We start from the raw sequence: 18,635 nt of genomic DNA, 5'->3' as shown, positions 1-18,635 counted from the left end.
CACACTTCTCACTGTCCCCTACGGCTTAAATACTTCTGAGTTACATCATTAAGACAGATACTTATTTTTGTTAATTAATTTTTAAGAATTTTACTTTCAACCAAAGTTTTCCCTCCTTCCCCTCCTCCCAATCCCTCCTCCCACCTCCTCTCTATCTCTCCCCCTCATTCATTCCTCCTCGACTGTTTCTTTTCAGATATATGCAGGCCTCCCATTCATCTCAACCAGTCAAGATATATCTAGTTGCAGTGAGACTAGGCTCCTCTTCCTCTATTAAGGATGGCTAAAGCAATCCAGTGGGCCCCCAAAGCAAGCATCAGAGTAAGAGAAAGCCCATGCTCTCACTGTTAGGAGTCCTACAAGAGGACCAAGCTACACAACTGTAACGCATGTCCATGGTCAGTCCCATGCAGGCTCCTAATTGTTGGTTCAGTCTCTGAGCCCCTATGAGCCCAGGTCAGTGGATTCTGTGGGTTTTCTTGTGGTGTCCTTGACTCCTCTGCTCCTACAGTCTTTCCTCCTCTCTTCCCATAGGATTCTCCAAACTCTGCATGATGTTTGGCTGTGAGTTACATCTGTGTCAGTTACTGGATGAAGCCTCTCTGATGACAATTGGGCAAGGAACCAATCTATGAGAATAGCAGAATATCATTAGCAATGATTCTATTGGCGCCTCTCTCTCTCTCTCCTTCCCTCCCCCCTCTCTCTTTCCCATTCGTATTTGGTTATATGGCGTTTTGCCATCATCATTTTGCTAAGTTCTGTTCATTAAAGTGAACAAAAGTGATGATAAAAATTATTGCTAAGTTCTGTTCATTAAAGTGAACAAAAGTGATAAAAATTATTGCCTTCAGAGAAATTTGCCTTATAGAAAGGGGAAATAGATACAAAACAATTAATATAATTCCATCTGTTAGAGACTAGAAAGAGAGGAAGTTTTAAGCCTGAAATGTTTAAAGTCCAGGGGAGCCAGTGATGAGCCATTGGCTTGACTTAGGCACTTTGAAAATGCCAGAGTGCCTTGTACGATGTGAATAAAAGTCAGAGGTGTGAAGTTGAAGGTCAGAAGACATGTAAGTAGAGGCAGGCCATCACAGATAGATGGCCATAGGCCCTCATCAAGATTTAGCCTTTCTTGGCCTCCTCTTCTCTCCCCTCTCTCATCTTCTCTTTCTCTTCTCCCCTCCCCTCCTCTCCTCTCTTCCCCTCCTCTCCCCTCCTCTCTTCTCCTCTTCCCTCTGCCCCCTTCTTTCCCTCCCTTACTTTTCTCTTTCTGTGTACCTTTTGGTAAATTTCTTATTTATGTTCTTTGGAAACATATCTGAAAATGCTAGTTCAGAAACAAGCAAAATTTATAGCATCAACCAAGTGAAAATTTCAAGGAAATAGAAGAGATGTTACTGGCTTTTTAGTGAAACCTTTTCCCACATATTTAATCATTATTTTTGGAAAAAAAATTAGATGAAATGCTAGCTTAAAGATATGTAAATATTATGTCCTTGCTGTGCCTTATAACCTTCCCAACCTTCTGTCCACCCTGCAGCCCAGCAGCCAGTGAGGATTTGCGGTTGAGAGTTGACTATTAGTCTACTTCCCAGTCTTGTTTCAGATTCTTTGGAGAAAGGATTTTCCCTTCCATGAACCATGAATGAGTTCTTGAAAGTGAGTGCCTTGCTCTGTTTAGGTTTATACATGAGTAGGAAGACATAAACAGTTAACAAATTATAAAGGAAATTTCTGAGAATTTTCTGTAAACTCAAAGAAAACAGGGCCATGTGATGCAGTCCCAATTCTGCATCTCTGGTGATAGTATAAAGTGCCTGGAGAGTCATAGCCTCAGGAAACACACACATCTCTCATCTGATGTGGAAGGCAGCTGCGAGTGTAGTTATCTGTTGGTTTGATTTCATTATGTTTCACACTGTACGGAACTGGATTAGTGATGCTGGTCCATGGAGAAAATGCTGTATCATAATCGTGGAGACAATCCCAATGTCCATTATTAGGTGAAGGGAGAAGCAAGACACAGTGGAAGATTATTTGACAATAAAAGGAGAGAAATACTGGTATATACCATGACATGGCTGTGTTGTGGGAATCCATGCAGCCAATTAGCTTTTGGGGGACCGGCCCTTTGGGTGTGTTTTGAAGTGCTCTGTGTCCACTGATAGCTGCAAGAGAAGGCATTCTCTTCCTCTTGCTCTGGCTCTTGCTCAGCGTGAAGCAAGATCTAGGACGGCAATGGCTTCTGCCCTTCTCTGTATTTGTGAGTTCATCTCTTTCCATTGCAATCCTTAATAATTCAGTTTTATTTACCTTGTGTGATTATGCAATATCACTGCATCTCATTGTCATACTAAAGAAGAGAAATTATGTGTTTACGACTTTAATGGCATGTCTAGTAAATATGAACCAGTAGGAACAAAAATTGTATGAACTTCTGTCTGTTGTTAGGGTTGGTAATGGGGGAGGAGTCTTCAGAGTGACACTAGGCACCTTTTTGGGGTGATAAAAAACAAAAAATTAAGTGGCAGTGATTGTTACATGTCTACATATTTACTAGAAATTATTGGATACTGTGCTAAATTGAATGGATTTGATGGTACATAAGTTACTACTGGATAAATCTGTGGAGAGGTCCGGATGTTTCTCATGAACACTTGGATTCCTACTCTGAACTCTTCACCGTATGACACCATGGGTTTAGCTCAAGCACCAGAAGAGTCTAGCTTGTGTGTGAACATTTCGTACCAAGGGAATAAACTATACATTAACTTAGTCGTTTCATAGCGATAAGAACAGTACCAGAATGGAACTTAAAACTTTGTATGCTAATCTGAACAATTAATACAAATGGACTGTGTGTTCAACAAATGAACTTCTCAGATACCATAGAGTCTACCTTCTGTAGACACTGTCACCTCTAGACAGACACTGTTGCTTGTAGACAGACACTGTCACCCGTAGACACTGTGACCTGTAGACAGATACTGTGACCTGTAGACAGACACTGTCACCTGTAGACAGACACTGTGACCTGTAGACAGATACTGTTACCTGTAGACAGACACTGTCACCTGTAGACAGACACTGTGACCTGTAGACAGATACTGTTACCTGTAGACAGACACTGTCACCTGTAGACGCTGTCACCTGTAGACACTGTCACCTGTAGACGCTGTCACCTGTAGACACTGTCACCTGTAGACACTGTCACCTGTAGACGCTGTCACCTGTAGACACTGTCACCTGTAGACGCTGTCACCTGTAGACACTGTCACCTGTAGACACTGTCGTCTGTAGACTCTGTCACCTGTAGACACTGTCACCTGTAGACACTGTCACCTGTAGACACTGTGACCTGTAGACACTGTCACCTGTAGACGCTGTCACCTGTAGACGCTGTCACCTGTAGACACTGTCACCTGTAGACACTGTCACCTGTAGACACTGTCATCTGTAGATGCTTTCGCCTGTAGACACTGTTGTCTGTAGACTCTGTCACCTGTAAATACTGTTGTCTGTAGACTCTGTCACCTGTAGACACTGTCGTCCGTAGACTCTGTCACCTGTAGACACAGTCACCTGTAGATGCTGTTGTTTCTAGACACTGTCACCTGTAGACACTGTCACCTATAGACGCTGTCACCTGTAGATGCTGTCACCTGTAGATGCTGTCACCTGTAGACACTGTCACCAGAAGCTTTCACCCGAATGGAGACCAAATCTGTAGGAAGCAACATCCAAATAATGCATCTGCTTGCATGGTGATATGTGTTATGATTCTGTGATCCTGACTAAACCTGTTGGTAAGAATATCTCAGCTTGTCAGGTGTGCGTGTGTGGCCTCTGCACCACATTCTAGTTCACTGACAGGTTACAAGCACACCGTATTATCTATATCTTCCATCACAGAGACTAAGAGCAAGTTACCAAGGGCATGCTGATTGGAATGTAAAACACTGGTGTGGACAGACGGCCATGGGAAGATAAGGAGCATATATTCTGTGATATCTAGAGGGAGGAAATGTAACCAGTGGGAGATGGTACCTTATTTCTGTTTTAGAAACACACAAAGAACTCACTTTGCAGGCTTATTTTTTTCTCTCTTAAACCTCTGCTTCTTCTGTAGCTTCTTTTACTTCTCCCCTGTGTTGCACGGAAGACAATACAGTGTGCGCCTTACCCATCATGTGACTCTCCTGCCTTCACGACCTAACCTGTTCACTCTACTCTATGTCCCTCTGCAGAGCACAGCTGGACTGTGACCGACTCCCTTGTCAAGTGCAGAGGTTTATTTGAGCTCTCTAAATATATCCTCTTCACAGGTCACAGAAGGTGTATGACAGTCTTGCTGGAAGATTCACTGCTCTGCCGCAGGCCCTGGCTGTCTGGCTTTGGAAGCCTCACTATTTCACCACCTCCCAACCCCCGTGGAATACATAAGCCTGCTGAACTCATCAACTTCCTCCAATGCCCACCTCACACTGCTGATTTCTAGTGAAACTTTTCATGATTCCAAAGCCAATTACCATTTGCCAGGCTCTGATTTTGTGCCTCTCCTGTGTGGTTTGTCACAGATGCCTTTCTTCTCGTTGGGTGCTTTGCATACGTGACTTAACCTCCTAGCCTGGCTACTCTGTAAAGGCAGGGACTGCGCCTTAGTTGTCTTTCTCGTCTTGCGCATAGTTGATGCCCAGAATGTCACTTTTGGACTTTCTCATCTTCAGGACCCTACTAATAGCAGATTTTTCTCTTGAACATAAACAATAGAATTTTAGCAACCTAACACTCGCTCCACATTTTCTTCTCAGTAGGTGTGCTTAGCACTGGACATTTCTGAAATTTCATCTTAGTGCTACAGTGTCTCTCATATGGGGCTTTTGACACACATATATATGTATCCCCCACCCCCACCCCACGCTTATGTATTTGTGCCTTGGCAGGTTGATAGCTATGGCTGTGAATAATGAGTCAATTATCAGCCAGCCTCAGGGGAAGCACAATTATTCGTGACTGGCCAGGCTGTGATAGTCTTCCCCTCCTTGTGCCCTTTCAGACAGAGAACACGAAACAGTTGGAATTCAGAGCACTGCAAAGGGAATTTAGAGAAAACGCTGGTGTGCTGAATTTAGCTGCTTTGAATTTATTCTGATTTAATGATTGATTGGTTTTTAAATTGCTTATTTAATCCTAATGACTATGGCTCCCGGGGAGGCCAGGTATGAAGCAAAGCATGCGAGTGAAAAGCAGTGGTGTGGAGTGGTTTGGCCGGACAGATCAGGAGACTGCATTATTGTCCAGAGGAACATTGCCTTGGACTCAGAGTGTAATGTGAAAATCACCTCACTTTCCGAGTACCCAACCTTGTTACAAGCTTGATTGCTTCTCCCCTGTTCTCTTTGCAGAAGGGTGTTTGTAGCTGCCTAGTGTCGCACAGAACATTCCCCACTTCGGGTTTTCTTTGCTTCCAGCATCTTGTTGTGACTGAGAATGTGCACTTGATTTATATTGCTGTTGGCCTCACTGCAGAAGAAGCGGTACTTCGAGGTGGCTAGCAGGATTTGATCTTCGATTCCGACGCAGCTTGTGCTGATCTGGGGGAATGCTTTTCCGTACACAGACACTGCTCTGGCTTTTGGATATAAGAATTTGAATTTTTTTTATAAGAGTTTCCCTCAAAAATGAGCTGTCCCCAAATAATTGCTTTTACCTGGAAGGTGTAATCAACATGTGCTTTACCTTGTAAAGTGTAATTTACCTTGGCATCCCAGCTTTCCACTTTTTCAAGGAGTGTGACATTTCTCTCTGGTCTGAATTTAGTTAGACATTGAAGGTGTAGATGGTCTTGTAAGCCTGACCTGTTGGAAGCTTATCTGTTTGGTATCAAAAGGAAATTGAAATTCCATCACTTCAGAATAATGAAATCTGTGAAAACCTTTAGAAAAAAAGTTTTTCTCATCTTTATTGAAGTTTGACTCAGAAATGCCCAAAGAAATGCTCTTTCGGGTCTCTGAAACCTGTGTGTTCGCGGAAACACTGTGTTAGGTTTCCTCACTGTATTATGCCTCACGTGAATTTCAAAGCGCTGAGCATTAGGGATGAGATGAAAGGGGAGCAAGGACTCTGATGGAAAGCAGACGCAGCAGAGATGAACAGTTGGGTGGCACGAGTGCATTGCCACCAGGCTCGCTCTGGGAAGCAGCATCTGGTCTAATCAGGCTGCTGGCCACTTCCAAGTCTGGGCTGTGCCAGCATCTGCCATTTTGACATTATCATATTGAAAAGGAACTTTGTTCTCATTTCATTCTGCCAAGAGATTTATTATTTACTAGGTTTAAAAACCAATAAAATGCTTGTATGCAAGAACACTTTTTGTGCCTTTTTGGGGTCATAATACATAGGCTTGTGAAACTAATTTCAAGGTTTAGGACAGCATTTTTAACTTAAGTTTAATCACAGAGAGGGCATACTTTTCTGAATCTTTGGTGTTTTAAAGATAAAAACTTCACATTTACAAGAGGGTGAACTTTAAAAGAGTAGAGTTTTTGTTGGATCTGAGACTATTATCAGTAATTCAATAACAGCATCAGGAGCTTGGCCTTCACTGTATTTCAAAGGAGTTTCATCTGGTGACCTATCAGGTACCATGGGCATTTAATTGGGAATTGATCCAACAACATATATAACCTGTCATTGAAGAATGTCCCTTTCCTGATCCACTGTGCTTTTCAAGTATTTAAGCCGATTGATTAGTTTAGCAGTGTTGGGTTGGGTGTGCACAATTTTCTTGGTAAATACCAATTTAGGTTTGTTTGACTTTAAGATATTTTGGAGGATGGAAACTGTTCCTTTTATTGCCATCAGTGTGCTGAGGAATGGTAGGAGCCACAGGAAGCCGTCTCTCCTGACTCTGATGGAGCCCGAGGCATCTGCCCATCCCTCAGTAGCTTATCTTGTTTCTGAGCATCACCATGTCCCTCCACACTACTAACTGTTACCTTGAGAACCATGGGGAGTCTGACTCTAAGATGGAAGAGGTCTAGGAGACTAAATTGATCTCTTGTTTGTTGTCCCAGCAGTGGCTTTAGCCACCCTCCTAGCACCTTACCCACTTCTTGAGCTCTTCTACCTTTGGCATCCTATGCTTGCACTTGGCAACAGAGACTTTGCCCAGAATTTGTTGGTACCAAAGGCAGAGGTCATCTTTCCAATAGTGGCTGGTGAGGAATTGCTGGTAGGTAGGCTGTAATGGAGAGCTGGTTTCAGAGTATATGGATATACCCTTCTTTTCTTTTTTAAAAGAGAAAATTAATCATTCGATGTGAATTATTATCTCAGGGCTATGTTACCTTAACTTTGTTCTATAATGGTATTTCAGGGTTTGAAAAAACAGGAGTCAAAGAGATGGCTTAGTAGTTAAGAACACTGACTTCTCTTCTGGAGGACCCATGTTCAATTATCAGCACCCACATGGTGGCTCTAAAACACCAGTAACTCAAGTCCCAGAGCATCTGATGCCTTTTCTGACCTTCTCAGTCACCGGGCATGCAAAGATGTATAGACCTATATATAGTCAAAGCACCCATATACACAATCAAACAAAATTTTGTTGTTAATTCTTGAGAAATTTTACTTTTAATAGGGTATTCAGAATCAAACAAGGGAGGTAAGGGAGCATAGTGAGAAAATACTGGACCAAGCGAGACTGAAAACCAGCAGGGCAAACTCGAAATTCTGTAATTCCATGTCTAATATTAAAGGGTTTGTTAGATGGCTCTTCCTTTCCAGCTTTGCTGACTGCAACACACATAGCTCTCTTGGGCTGGTTCTACCTCCTGTTAGCAGTTGTCCTTGGCAGGTATCCCATGGCTTTGGCATCTTCAGCATCTTGGGATCTGTAAGGCAATCCAGGCTTCACCATTAGAGCTTCATGCAGTCTCCTCTCCAGGCCTCCATGCAGTGACTTTTCTTAAGAATAGAGAAAGATTCTACAAGCCAGTTGCTCTATCCTCTTTGGCTCCAAATCCAGAACCATGTGGCAGAAGCTGCCAGGTTCTGTTGCTTGTTGGGGCTATAACCTGGGCACCTCCTTGAATTACATTTGCACATGATTTCTGTTGTTTAGGACTAGGAAATCATCAGGATGTTCCACAGTTTTGTAGAATCAGCTGGGTGAGGTCTTGTTTTGAGGTTATCACTCTCTTTCTCTTTTTTTTTTATTGATAAAAGGAGAATAAAGAAAAGAAAGAAAAAAAAAACAAATTTCCACCTCCTCCCAGCCTCCTATTTCCCTCCCCCTCCTCCCATTCTTCTCCCCCTCCTCCCACCCCTCTCCCTTTCCCCCCACTTTTCTCCCCCTCCCTCTCCAGTCCAAAGAGCAGTCAGGGTTCCCTGCCCTGTGGTAAGTCCTAGGTCCTCCCCCCTCCGTCCATATCTAGGAAGGTGAACATCCAAACTGGCTAGGCTCCCACCAAGCCAGTACATTGCGTTGGATCAAAACCGCGTGCCATTGTCCTTGGCGTCTCATCAGCCCTCATTGTTCGTCATGTTCAGAGAGTCCAGTTTTATCCCATGCTTTTTTTGGTAGCAGTCCAGCTGGCCTTGGTGAGCTCCCAGTAGATCAGCTCCACTGTCTCAGTGGGTGGGTGCACCCCTTGTGGTCCCGACTTCTTTGCTCATGTTCTCCCTCCTTCTGCTCCTCCTTGGGACCTTGGGAGCTCTATCCAGTGTTCCAGTGTGGGTCTCTGTCTCTATCTCCATCCATCGCCAGATGAAAGTTCTCACTCAGGATAGTGTTTTCTATTTCCATCCATTTGCATGCAAAATTCGAGAAGTCATTGTTTTTTACCGCAGCGTAGTACTCTAATGTGTATATATTCCATACTTTCTTCATCCATTCTTCCATTGAAGGGCATCTAGGTTGTTTCCAGGTTCTGGCTATTACAAATAATACTGCTATGAACATAGTTGAACAAATGCTTTTGACATATGATAGAGCATCTCTTGGGTAAATTCCCAAGAGTGGTATTGCTGGGTCGAGGAGTAGGATGATCCCGAATTTCCTGAGAAACCGAAACACTGACTTCCACAGTGGTTGCACAAGATTGCATTCCCACCAGCACACAAAGGCAACCTACTGACTGGGAGAAGATCTTCACCAACCCCACAACAGACAAAGGTCTGATCTCCAAAATATATAGAGAACTCAAGAAACTAGACTTTAAAAGGCTAATTAACCCAATTAAAAAATGGGGCATTGAACTGAACAGAGAATTCTCAACAGAAGAAGTTCAAATGGCCAAAAGACACTTAAGGTCGTGCTCAATCTCCTTAGCAATCAGGGAAATGCAAATCAAAACAACTTTGAGATATCATCTTACACCTGTCAGAATGGCTAAAGTCAAAAACACCAAGGATAGCCTTTGCTGGAGAGGCTATGGAGGAAGGGGTACACTCATCCATTGCTGGTTATCACTCTCTTTATTCCATTCAGCACCAAGCTTTTCTTTAAACTTTTCATCTCCTTGAACACAAGCCTTGGCTCCACGTTACACTTCCTGGTGCCCCCTTTCCCTCAACTAAAGTTCTGTACTTGTCTTTGCCCTGTTTGTTTCTTTTCTCTGAAGATCTGCATAAGAACTAGTATGTCCTGAAATCTTCTCTGTAAAAGCCATTAATCCTAAACTCTTCAAGTTTCGCCTCAGGAAGATTTCTAGTACAGGGACAAAATCCAGCCACATTCTTTGCCAGAATATCCCCAAAATGGTCTCTAGGCCAGCTGATAATATTCTTCTTCTCTGAAACTGCTTAAGCTGGATCCCCACAGTCCACATTACCCCCAGCAGCACTGTCTTCCATGCTGCTACTCGGGTTAGCCCATAAATCCCCGCTTAGAAGCACGCAACTGCTTTTCTAGCCCAAAGTGTAAAAACCTTTCATCTTCCTCCAACAAAATAGCTTGCTCAGGCCTGTCACAGCAATATGCCACGCCCTGATGCCAACTTCTGTCTTAGTTACTGTTTAGTTGCTGTGAAGAGACATCACGACCACTGGAACTCAAAAACAAAACAAAAGAAAGGCTTTAACTGGGGGCTTGTTTACAGTTTCAGAGGGTTGGTTCATTATCATCATGATAGGAGGCAGACAGGCATGGCGCCAGAGCAGTACCTGAGAGATTTACATCCTGATCTATAGGGAGCAGGCAGAAAGAGAAAAACTGGGTCTGGTGTGGGCTTTTGAAACATCAAAGCTCACCCCCAGTGACACAGTTCCCCCAACAAGGCCACACCTACTGTAACAAGGCTACTTCTTCTGATCCTTCTCAAGTAGTTCCACTCCCTAGTGACTAAGCATCAAATATATGAAACTATGGAGGCCATCTTCTTTGAAACTATGACAACAGTGTTCCAGCTGGCCCCTCACCAAACTGTGAGCATCACAACAATGGCAAATTTTGATGTCATGCAAGTAACATCTCAAAAGAAATAACTATGGTGGCTCTGCTGTGCTAGACTTTTAGAGACCTATCTCAGGTCACGGATAAAATAATTCCTCCATCTCTGAGACAATTTCATCATAGTCTAGTGAAGGGTATGGCATAGGATTACCCAACTGGGGATGGTGGGATGGCTTGATATCTATTATATGACTGTTTTTAAATCCTTTATCTATATCTATGTCTATGTCTATATGTATTTCTGATTGACACATGTTTTTATACAATGTATCCCTGAAGACTTGACTCTTCTTTGACTGTTGAAAATTTTTTCTTTAAATTTTCTCTCTCTTCTCCTTATTACATTCTTTCTTGTTTTGTTCAGTGAGGACCTCTTCCTTTGTTATTTTACTGATTTGCTCAGGGTAGCAAAGCAGTAGCCAGTGTAGGTTTTAGAGTCAGAAGACTTGGGTTCAGATCCCAACTGTTACCTATCAGCTACATTACCTTGAACACAATTAAATTAATAAATTAAATTATTTAATTTCTAGTGTCCTGAGTTACTATCTTCTATAAATTGGGGATAGAAGCAGGACTGCCTTCTAGGGATTTTGGAAGATTTAAATGAAATGATTCATAAAATGCTCAGAAAAGAGCATTCAATACTCAGTAACTTTAAACCCTTACTAATTTCAGTATTGCTAATTGTATTAGTTAATTGTCCCATTGCTTTGCATGACAAAATTCCTTGACAAAGTAACTTCAGGAAAGAGGGAAGGTTTGTTTTGGCTCAATCTGCAGGTTAAGGCTGTCATCGCAGGGAAGGTATGGTGGTCGGAGTTTGAGGTGGCTGCTCACTCTGTTTCTTAGCCAGGAAGCAGAGAGACACGAGTACCTGTATTCAGTATACTTTGTCCTTTTTATTCTGTCCAAGACCCCAGTTCACAGACAGCTCCTTCTTGAGTTGAGGGTTGAGTCTTCCTGCTGCATTTAAGCCAACCTTGATAATGCCTCAGAGGTGTGCCTGGAAACTTGTCTCCTAGTGATCCTGGAGCCTTGAAGTTGACAGTCAATATTAGCCATCATGTTAATAGTAAAATATTTCTTTTTATCTTAAGCTATTGCCTCAGTGTAGATGACAGTCAGTCAAGTAGTCACCTCTGATTGTAATATTTCTTCCACACTTCAGTGTTTGGCTCATTTCTTCCATAATATCACAAATGAAACATACAAGATCTAGATTTATAATTTCTTACCTGACTTATTCTATTTTGTTCCCCCACATTCTCTTGATGGTGTCACAATAGAATTTTCATAGTCTCTTAATTTTGAATTAATCTTAAGTTCTTTTATTTATTTATTTATTTTTTTATTGAAAAAAAAATTTCCGCCTCCTCCCAGCCTCCCATTTCCCTCCCCCTCCTCCCACTCCTCTCCCCTCCCCCACTCCTCTTCCCCTCCTCCCTCTCCTCTCCCCCTCCCCCCACTCCTTTCCCCCTCCTCCCACTCCTCTCCCTCTCCCCCCACTCCTCTCCCCCTCCCCCCACTCCTCTCCCCCTCCCTCTCCAGTCTGAAGAGCAGTCAGGGTTCCCTGCCCTGTGGAAAGTCCAAAGTCCTCTTCCCTTCATCCTGGTCTAGGAAGGTGAACATCCAAACTGGCTAGGCTCCCACAAAGCTAGAACATGAAGTAGGATCAAAACCCAGTGCCATTGTCCTTGGCTTCTCAGCAGCCCTCATTGTCCGCCATATTCAGAGAGTCCGGTTTTATCCCATGGTTTTTCAGTCACAGTCCAGCTGGGCTTGGTGAGCTCCCAATAGATCAGCCCCACTGTCTCCGTGGGTGGGTGCACCCCTCGTGGTCCTGACTTCTTTGCTCATGTTCTCCCTCCTTCTGCTCCTCATTGGGACTTAAGTTCTTTTCTTATCCTAAGGAAAAGCCAGAACTACTGTGCAGTGCATGAATGTATCACAGAGATATTGCATATATATATATGTTTTTTTTTAAGACAGGTTTTCTCTATGTAGTTCTGGCTGTCCTGGAACTCATTCTGTAGACTCATTTGTAGGCTGGCGTCCAATTTAGAGATCTGATTGCCTCTGCCTTCTGAGTGCTGGGATTAAAGGCATGCACCACCACCACCTAGCAAGAGGTATTGCTTATAATTATAAATAGTTAAACATGGACATTGAGGCTGGTCCAGCGTAAGACCCATACCAACAGTGGGAGTCTGCCCCTGGCACTGTCTGGAGGGCTAGAACTTAGAAGCTGGACAGCCCAGAGTCCTAGGATAGACCCAAATATGTCTAGTGAAAAAAATCAATGAAATCATTCCTAATGATATTCTGCTATTCTTTTTTTATACTATGCTATTCTTATAGATTGGTGCCTAGCTCAATTGTCATCAGAGAGGCTTCACCTAGCAACTGATGGGAACAGATGCAAAGACCCATCACCAAATATTAGGGGAGCTCAGGGAATCCTGTGAAAATGGGGGAGGAAGGATTGTGGGAGCCAGGGGGGACACCAAGAGAAAACCCGCAGAAACAACTGACCCAGGCTCACAGGAGCTCACAGAGACTGAACTGACAACCAGGAAGCCTGCATGGGACTGACCTAGGCCCTCTGCACATACGTTACAGTTGTGTAGCTTGGTCTTCATGTGGGATTCTTTACAGTGGGAGCAAGGGCTGTCTCTGACTCTGTTGCCTGCTTTTGGGACCCCTTTCTCCTCCTGATCTGCCTTCTCCAGCCTTAATAGGAGAGGGGATGCCTAGTCTTATTGCATCTTGATTTGCCATGTTTGGTTGATATCCAGCGGAAGACATGCCCTTTTCTGAAGAGAAAGGAGGAGCTGGTAGGGAGAGAAGGAAGGTTGGGGAGAAGGACTGGAGGGAGGGGAATCTGTTATTGGGTTAGAAAAAAAATTAATAATAAAAGAAGAATGGACAATGATTAAGTAAACTATCTTACATTTCAATAATGGAGTTCTCTATTATGTAGAATAATATTCAATAACAACAAAACTACTGGCAAACCATAGTATTTATTTTGAGTTCTATTTTGAGTTTTAGAAGTACATGGATACATAAGAGATGAACAGATAGCTTCTAAACATTTTGTTTAGTTACTCTGCTGTGTAGAACTAAAGGGATGAGTTTCATATTTTGCTCTTTTTCTCATACTCTTTTAAAAATATACATATGTTGCTTTCATATGATGAAAAATATTCCAAATTTAAGGGAAAATGAGGCAAATAATGTCTCACAATCTTGAGGAAACTGTGCTTCCTTGAACTTTTTAACAATGGTAAGATATAGTGCTGGGTATATAGTAGACAATATTCATCAGATGTTGAAGGAGTATTATCTGTATTTAAGAGTAGTTATGGGCCGGGCGGTGGTGGCGCACGCCTTTAAATCCCAGCACTCGGGAGGCAGAGGCAGGCGGGTCTCTGTGAGTTCGAGGCCAGCCTGGTCTACAGGAGCTAGTTCCAGGACAAAATCTACGGAGAAACCCTGTCTCGAAAATCCAAAAAAAAAAAAAGTAGTTATGGCTATAAGAAACTTCTACTTACATAGTCCTTTAAGAAGTATTCTTTTTTGAGGAGGAGGGGGACAAAAGATTTTTTAGTAAACACAAAAGAAACAATCTGACGACAGTGGCTGTTTTTAATAATTCATAACTTACCATTTCAGAGAATAATGTGGCCAGAAGGGGAGCATGTGGAACTGATTTGTCAGAAAATATATTTACCACTAAAAAATTGACCCATAAAAAGGAATCACATGATCATCATTTTAGAAATAGAGCTGTCGTTCCTCATACTTCATCAGAATGCTCGGAAGATGACCAGGTACTTCTGTTTTATGTTCATAGAAACAACTTGAAGAAGAGGGTGTTTTTCCTAGGAGAAGAGGCCATTGTGACAGCACTTTGTTGAGAATTAAGTCATTACATGCCAGTGTTTGATAATCCTCAGTTAAAAACTTAAGGATTTGCCATGCGTAAATGCTTTATAAAATTATATATTTTGTTTTTAATAAGAGAGTTCCCTTTTCTACTTCTTATTTTTTCTTACTTTTTCCTGTCCTAAACTTATCATATTTAGAGTTAAAGTAGAAGCCATTATCTTGCTTTTTCTCAGATTTGGCTTGTAGATATTAGATGGTGTTTTCTAATCATCAAAATGTCATCAACAGTATTCATCTCTTTGGCTATCATGATTAATTATCAAGGAATGATAATTCATAGTGTTCTCTTTATAAGCCGCTGAGTTTTGATTAATTTTTTTTGTTTTTGTTTTTTGAGACAAGGTTTTTTTGTGGCTTTGGAGCCTGTCCTGCAAATAACTCTTGTAGACCAGGCTGGCCTCGAACTCACAGAGATCCGCCTGCCTCTGCCTTCCAAGTGCTGGGATTAAAGGCGTGCTCCACCACCGCCTGGCCTTTGATTAATTTTTTAAGTAATTTGAATTTCTTTTTTCTGTTTGCAAGTGTTTTCTGTGTGATATTATGGACAGAATTATACTAGATTTTGGTTTTATAAGGGTCAGAAGTCTCGGTGATAGAAATATAGAACAGAGGTCTATAATTCATTTTCTTAGAGGTTGCCTCTAGTGATGCTAGATGAGATATGAGTTGCTTTCCATAAATGATTCATGTTCTACTGGTGATGATTGAGATCATACTAAATATAGGGAGGCCTAGAATTTTTATATTGCCCTGTCCTCTTGTAGCTTGACAACATTATAGAAGCAGTGTCTATTTGTGTATCAGAGGTTCATTGTGGGGAGGCCTTCGGAGGTGGAGCAGCTGTCTATTTTGTACACAAGCTGGAGTTAAGCTTGTGCTCACCTGCTAGATGTTGGATGAGTCTAGGGTACCAGAATTACACTTAGACTTGCTGAAACCTATTCCTGCACCATTGCTGTAGCTTAGAGAATCTTTCAGGTAATGCTAGGAATAGAAACTGTTATTTCCTGACTGTGTTCTTACTGTGCTTTCAGATAGTGATGGATGAAGGCCAGCAAGTTGGCAGCTCCCTTCAAGGTGACATGGCCCAGGCTGGAAAGGTCAAGGTAAAGCCAGACCCAGTTATCTGCCTTGGGACGACTGCACATAAACAAATGAACTGTATTAGCAACTTGTCTGTTACTGTGATGAATCCCCATGACCAAGGCAACTTTGAAAGAAAGAGCGTATAGATAAAAGTCTGTCATGGCGGGAGGCACAATAACAAGCAGCAGGCAGCAGGAAGCCAAGAAATCACATCTTCAGCCACAAGCTGGAAGCAGAGAGTGAACTAGAAAGCAAGGCTTTTCAGTCACAAAGCCCACCTCCAGTGACAGACTTCTTCCAGCAAGGCTTTGCCTCCTAAACCTAGCAAGCAGCATCAACAACTGACATCAAGTATTCGATTACTAGAGTCTATGGGAGACAGTTCTTATTCAAATTTTGTACAAACCAATAGACAAACGTTAGATTCTTGCTTTTCTTTGAAGAAAACTGGAGATTCACCAGATTTTAGTCTTGAAAGGCTCTCTCTCTCTCTCTCTCTCTCTCTCTCTCTCTTTTAAATTGGTGTTGGAACATCTTAAACTGTTTGTGCTTGACTGGGTTTTGGATCTTTTTTCCCCGAGGTTTAACAAATGGGAAGGGGATTTTAGCATACTCATTAAGAAGAAAGGTGCTATAATGTAACTGATTCTCAAATTTGAATATTGAAGCTGTCACATGGAAGGTGAATTTTGCTTTTGCATTTGCCTGCTGAGTAATAGTTGTTGTTACCAGGTTAGAGGCATGGAAGCTACCGTTTTCGCTTTCTGTGGGGTGGGCATGGTCCATAATCAGTTCAGGACAGAAAGACACAGCTTGCCTTGAATGCAGTTAAGGAATCTCAGTTTGTAACTTTAAGGTATTTTTTTTATGTCTATCTTTAGGTTATGAGCATAAAACGGATAGCAACCTTGTGATTTTTTTCTATGCCATGTGCTAACATTTTCGTATTTACACGCTTTGATAGTCCCCTGAAATGCCTCATTGTCACTGTGCGGTGGGAAACGCTGTTTCATGTGGAATAGTTCTTCATTGAAATGCAGCTATTGGTCCTGGGAAGGTCATATGCTGGGCTTTTTACCTTTGAAGTAATTCTCAGTTTTATTTGCCTGAAAGAGAGAACACTTGATATTTTGTCCTGCTCACCTCTCCTGTGATTTCCCTGGCAGCAAGATTTTGTTTTGAATGGACTTTTCCTTCCTCTTCTCCTTAGCTTCCTCTATCTGGTCTCCAGAGTGCTGTCAGAGAGCATGCTGTGCGGAAGGACTGTGGCCCACCACCTCTATCACTGGTTTCTTCACAAGCAGTAACACACAAACCCCAGGCCTGCTATTTCCTCTGATAGTGGTGTTAAAAATTTTGGGAAGAAAATTTAAAACAGAGTCACTCACGAGAAACCCCAGCCTGTTTTCTCTTTCTCTGTAGAGAGCAGGCTGTTGCGTTTTAAAACCTTGGGCTTCCAAATGTTGTGCTCCTACAGATGGGAAAGCAGAGGCATACAAGGGCTTTTAACTGGGCCTGGAGAGGCCACAGGAAAGCAGGTCTAGGATGCAGCTGTGTGCATGGGTCCCTGACTACATCGCCTTTCTTCCTGTCTAATATGCAAGATAATCTCAATCTTCTTGCAGGTAGACAACTTCCTGGACTTAGAAGATTTGGACATGGAGGAAGAGAGTGAGCCCCAGATGAACACGGGTATGTGCTCTCTCTCTTTTTCATACTGTGTAACCGTGTTTTGGAAACTTCAAGTGATTTATGTTGCTTTGTTATTTTTGGCAGTCCTTACCTTATCTCCCTTGATGTAAGAAAAACTGAAGTTGTGAAATTTCTTTTTGCAAAGCAAAAACTTTTACTCAGTTTTTAAAGCTCTTATTTATTTATTTAATTTTTTTTAAAGCCCTTTGAAACTTATAAAACCTTTGGTCTAAGTGAAATAGAGCTGTCCCTTTCCTTCCCCTCAAATTTGGAATAAATTAAACTGTTAAATAATCGTGCCACAAGAACATGTGCTCCACTATGTTCATAGCAGCATTTTTTGTCATAGCCAGCATCTGGAAACAACCTAGATGCCCCTTGACCGAAGAATGGATAAGGAAAATGTGGTGCATTTACATAATGGAGTACTACATAGCAGGAAAAAAATAATGACATCTTGAGATTTGGAGGCAAATGGATGAATCTAGAAAACATCATATTGAGTGAGGTAACCCAGACCCACAAGACAAATATCATATGTATTCACTCATAAGTGGCTTTTAGACATAAAGCCAAGAAAACCAGCCTACAAATCACAATCCCAGGGAACCTAGACAACAAAGAGGACCTCAAGAGAGACCTACATGGATCTAATCTACATGGGAAGTAGAAAAAGACAAGAGAAAGTGGGAAGAACACTTGAACACATTGGCACAGGAGACTACTTCCTAAATATAGCCCCAGCAGCACAGACACTGAGAGAAACAATTAATAAATGGGACCTCCTGAAACTGAGAAGCTTCTTTAAAGCAAAGGACACGGTTAACAAGACAAAACGACAGCCTACAGAATGGGTAAAGATCTTCACTAACCCCACATCAGACAGAGGTCTGATATCCAAATTATACAAAGACTCAAGAAATTGGTCATCAAAAGAACACATAATCCAGTAAAAAAAATGGAGTACAGACCTAAACAGAGAACTCTCAACAGAGGAATCTAAATGGCTGAAAGACACTTGAGGCAATGCTCAGCATCCTTAGTCCCCAGAGAAATGCTCTGCATTTTTAGCCATTCTGCTATTGTTCGAGCTTGACACTGTGAGACTATTGGTTCTTGTCTATACAAAACATTTACAAGGTAAAATCAGTGTTATAGGTGGGCAGGAGAGTGCCTGTATTGGGCATTATTGTGGTACAGTTTCTCACTTCCTTCTTGCAGTGAGAAGGTCTGTACTTGTCACCGGTCGTGTGGCTTGGTGTTCTTTTGCTCTTCCCAATAGAAACTGGATAGCTGAAGAGAATCTCTGTGAGTGGTGGTATTTGGCAGACTTTTATATCCTTTAGCATTTGATAGCAGTGATCTGCAGTCACAGACAGGAGGGAGCAGCAGCTTGTAGCACCCTCTAGAATTGTAACTCTCCTGCTGGCTCTGATGAGTGGGTCCT

The 18,635-nt window shown here is 42.2% G+C and overlaps 1 protein-coding gene across 1 annotated transcript in view; it reads left to right on the top strand.

Moving 5' to 3' along the window:
• Window positions 1-18,635, top strand: part of Iftap (intraflagellar transport associated protein) — a 74,185-nt gene that overhangs the window by 34,845 nt on the left and 20,705 nt on the right. The window contains exons 3-5 of the mRNA XM_075961521.1: window positions 14,135-14,292; window positions 15,445-15,516; window positions 17,122-17,188. Coding sequence (XP_075817636.1) covers window positions 14,135-14,292; window positions 15,445-15,516; window positions 17,122-17,188 — 297 coding nt within the window. The remainder of the gene's footprint in view (window positions 1-14,134; window positions 14,293-15,444; window positions 15,517-17,121; window positions 17,189-18,635) is intronic.

This window comes from Microtus pennsylvanicus, chromosome 2 (assembly GCF_037038515.1).
Source record: "Microtus pennsylvanicus isolate mMicPen1 chromosome 2, mMicPen1.hap1, whole genome shotgun sequence".
NCBI classification, from domain to species: domain Eukaryota; kingdom Metazoa; phylum Chordata; class Mammalia; order Rodentia; family Cricetidae; genus Microtus; species Microtus pennsylvanicus.
The sequence above is the reverse complement of the archived record's forward strand: the minus strand, read 5'-3'. Positions and strand labels throughout refer to the sequence as shown.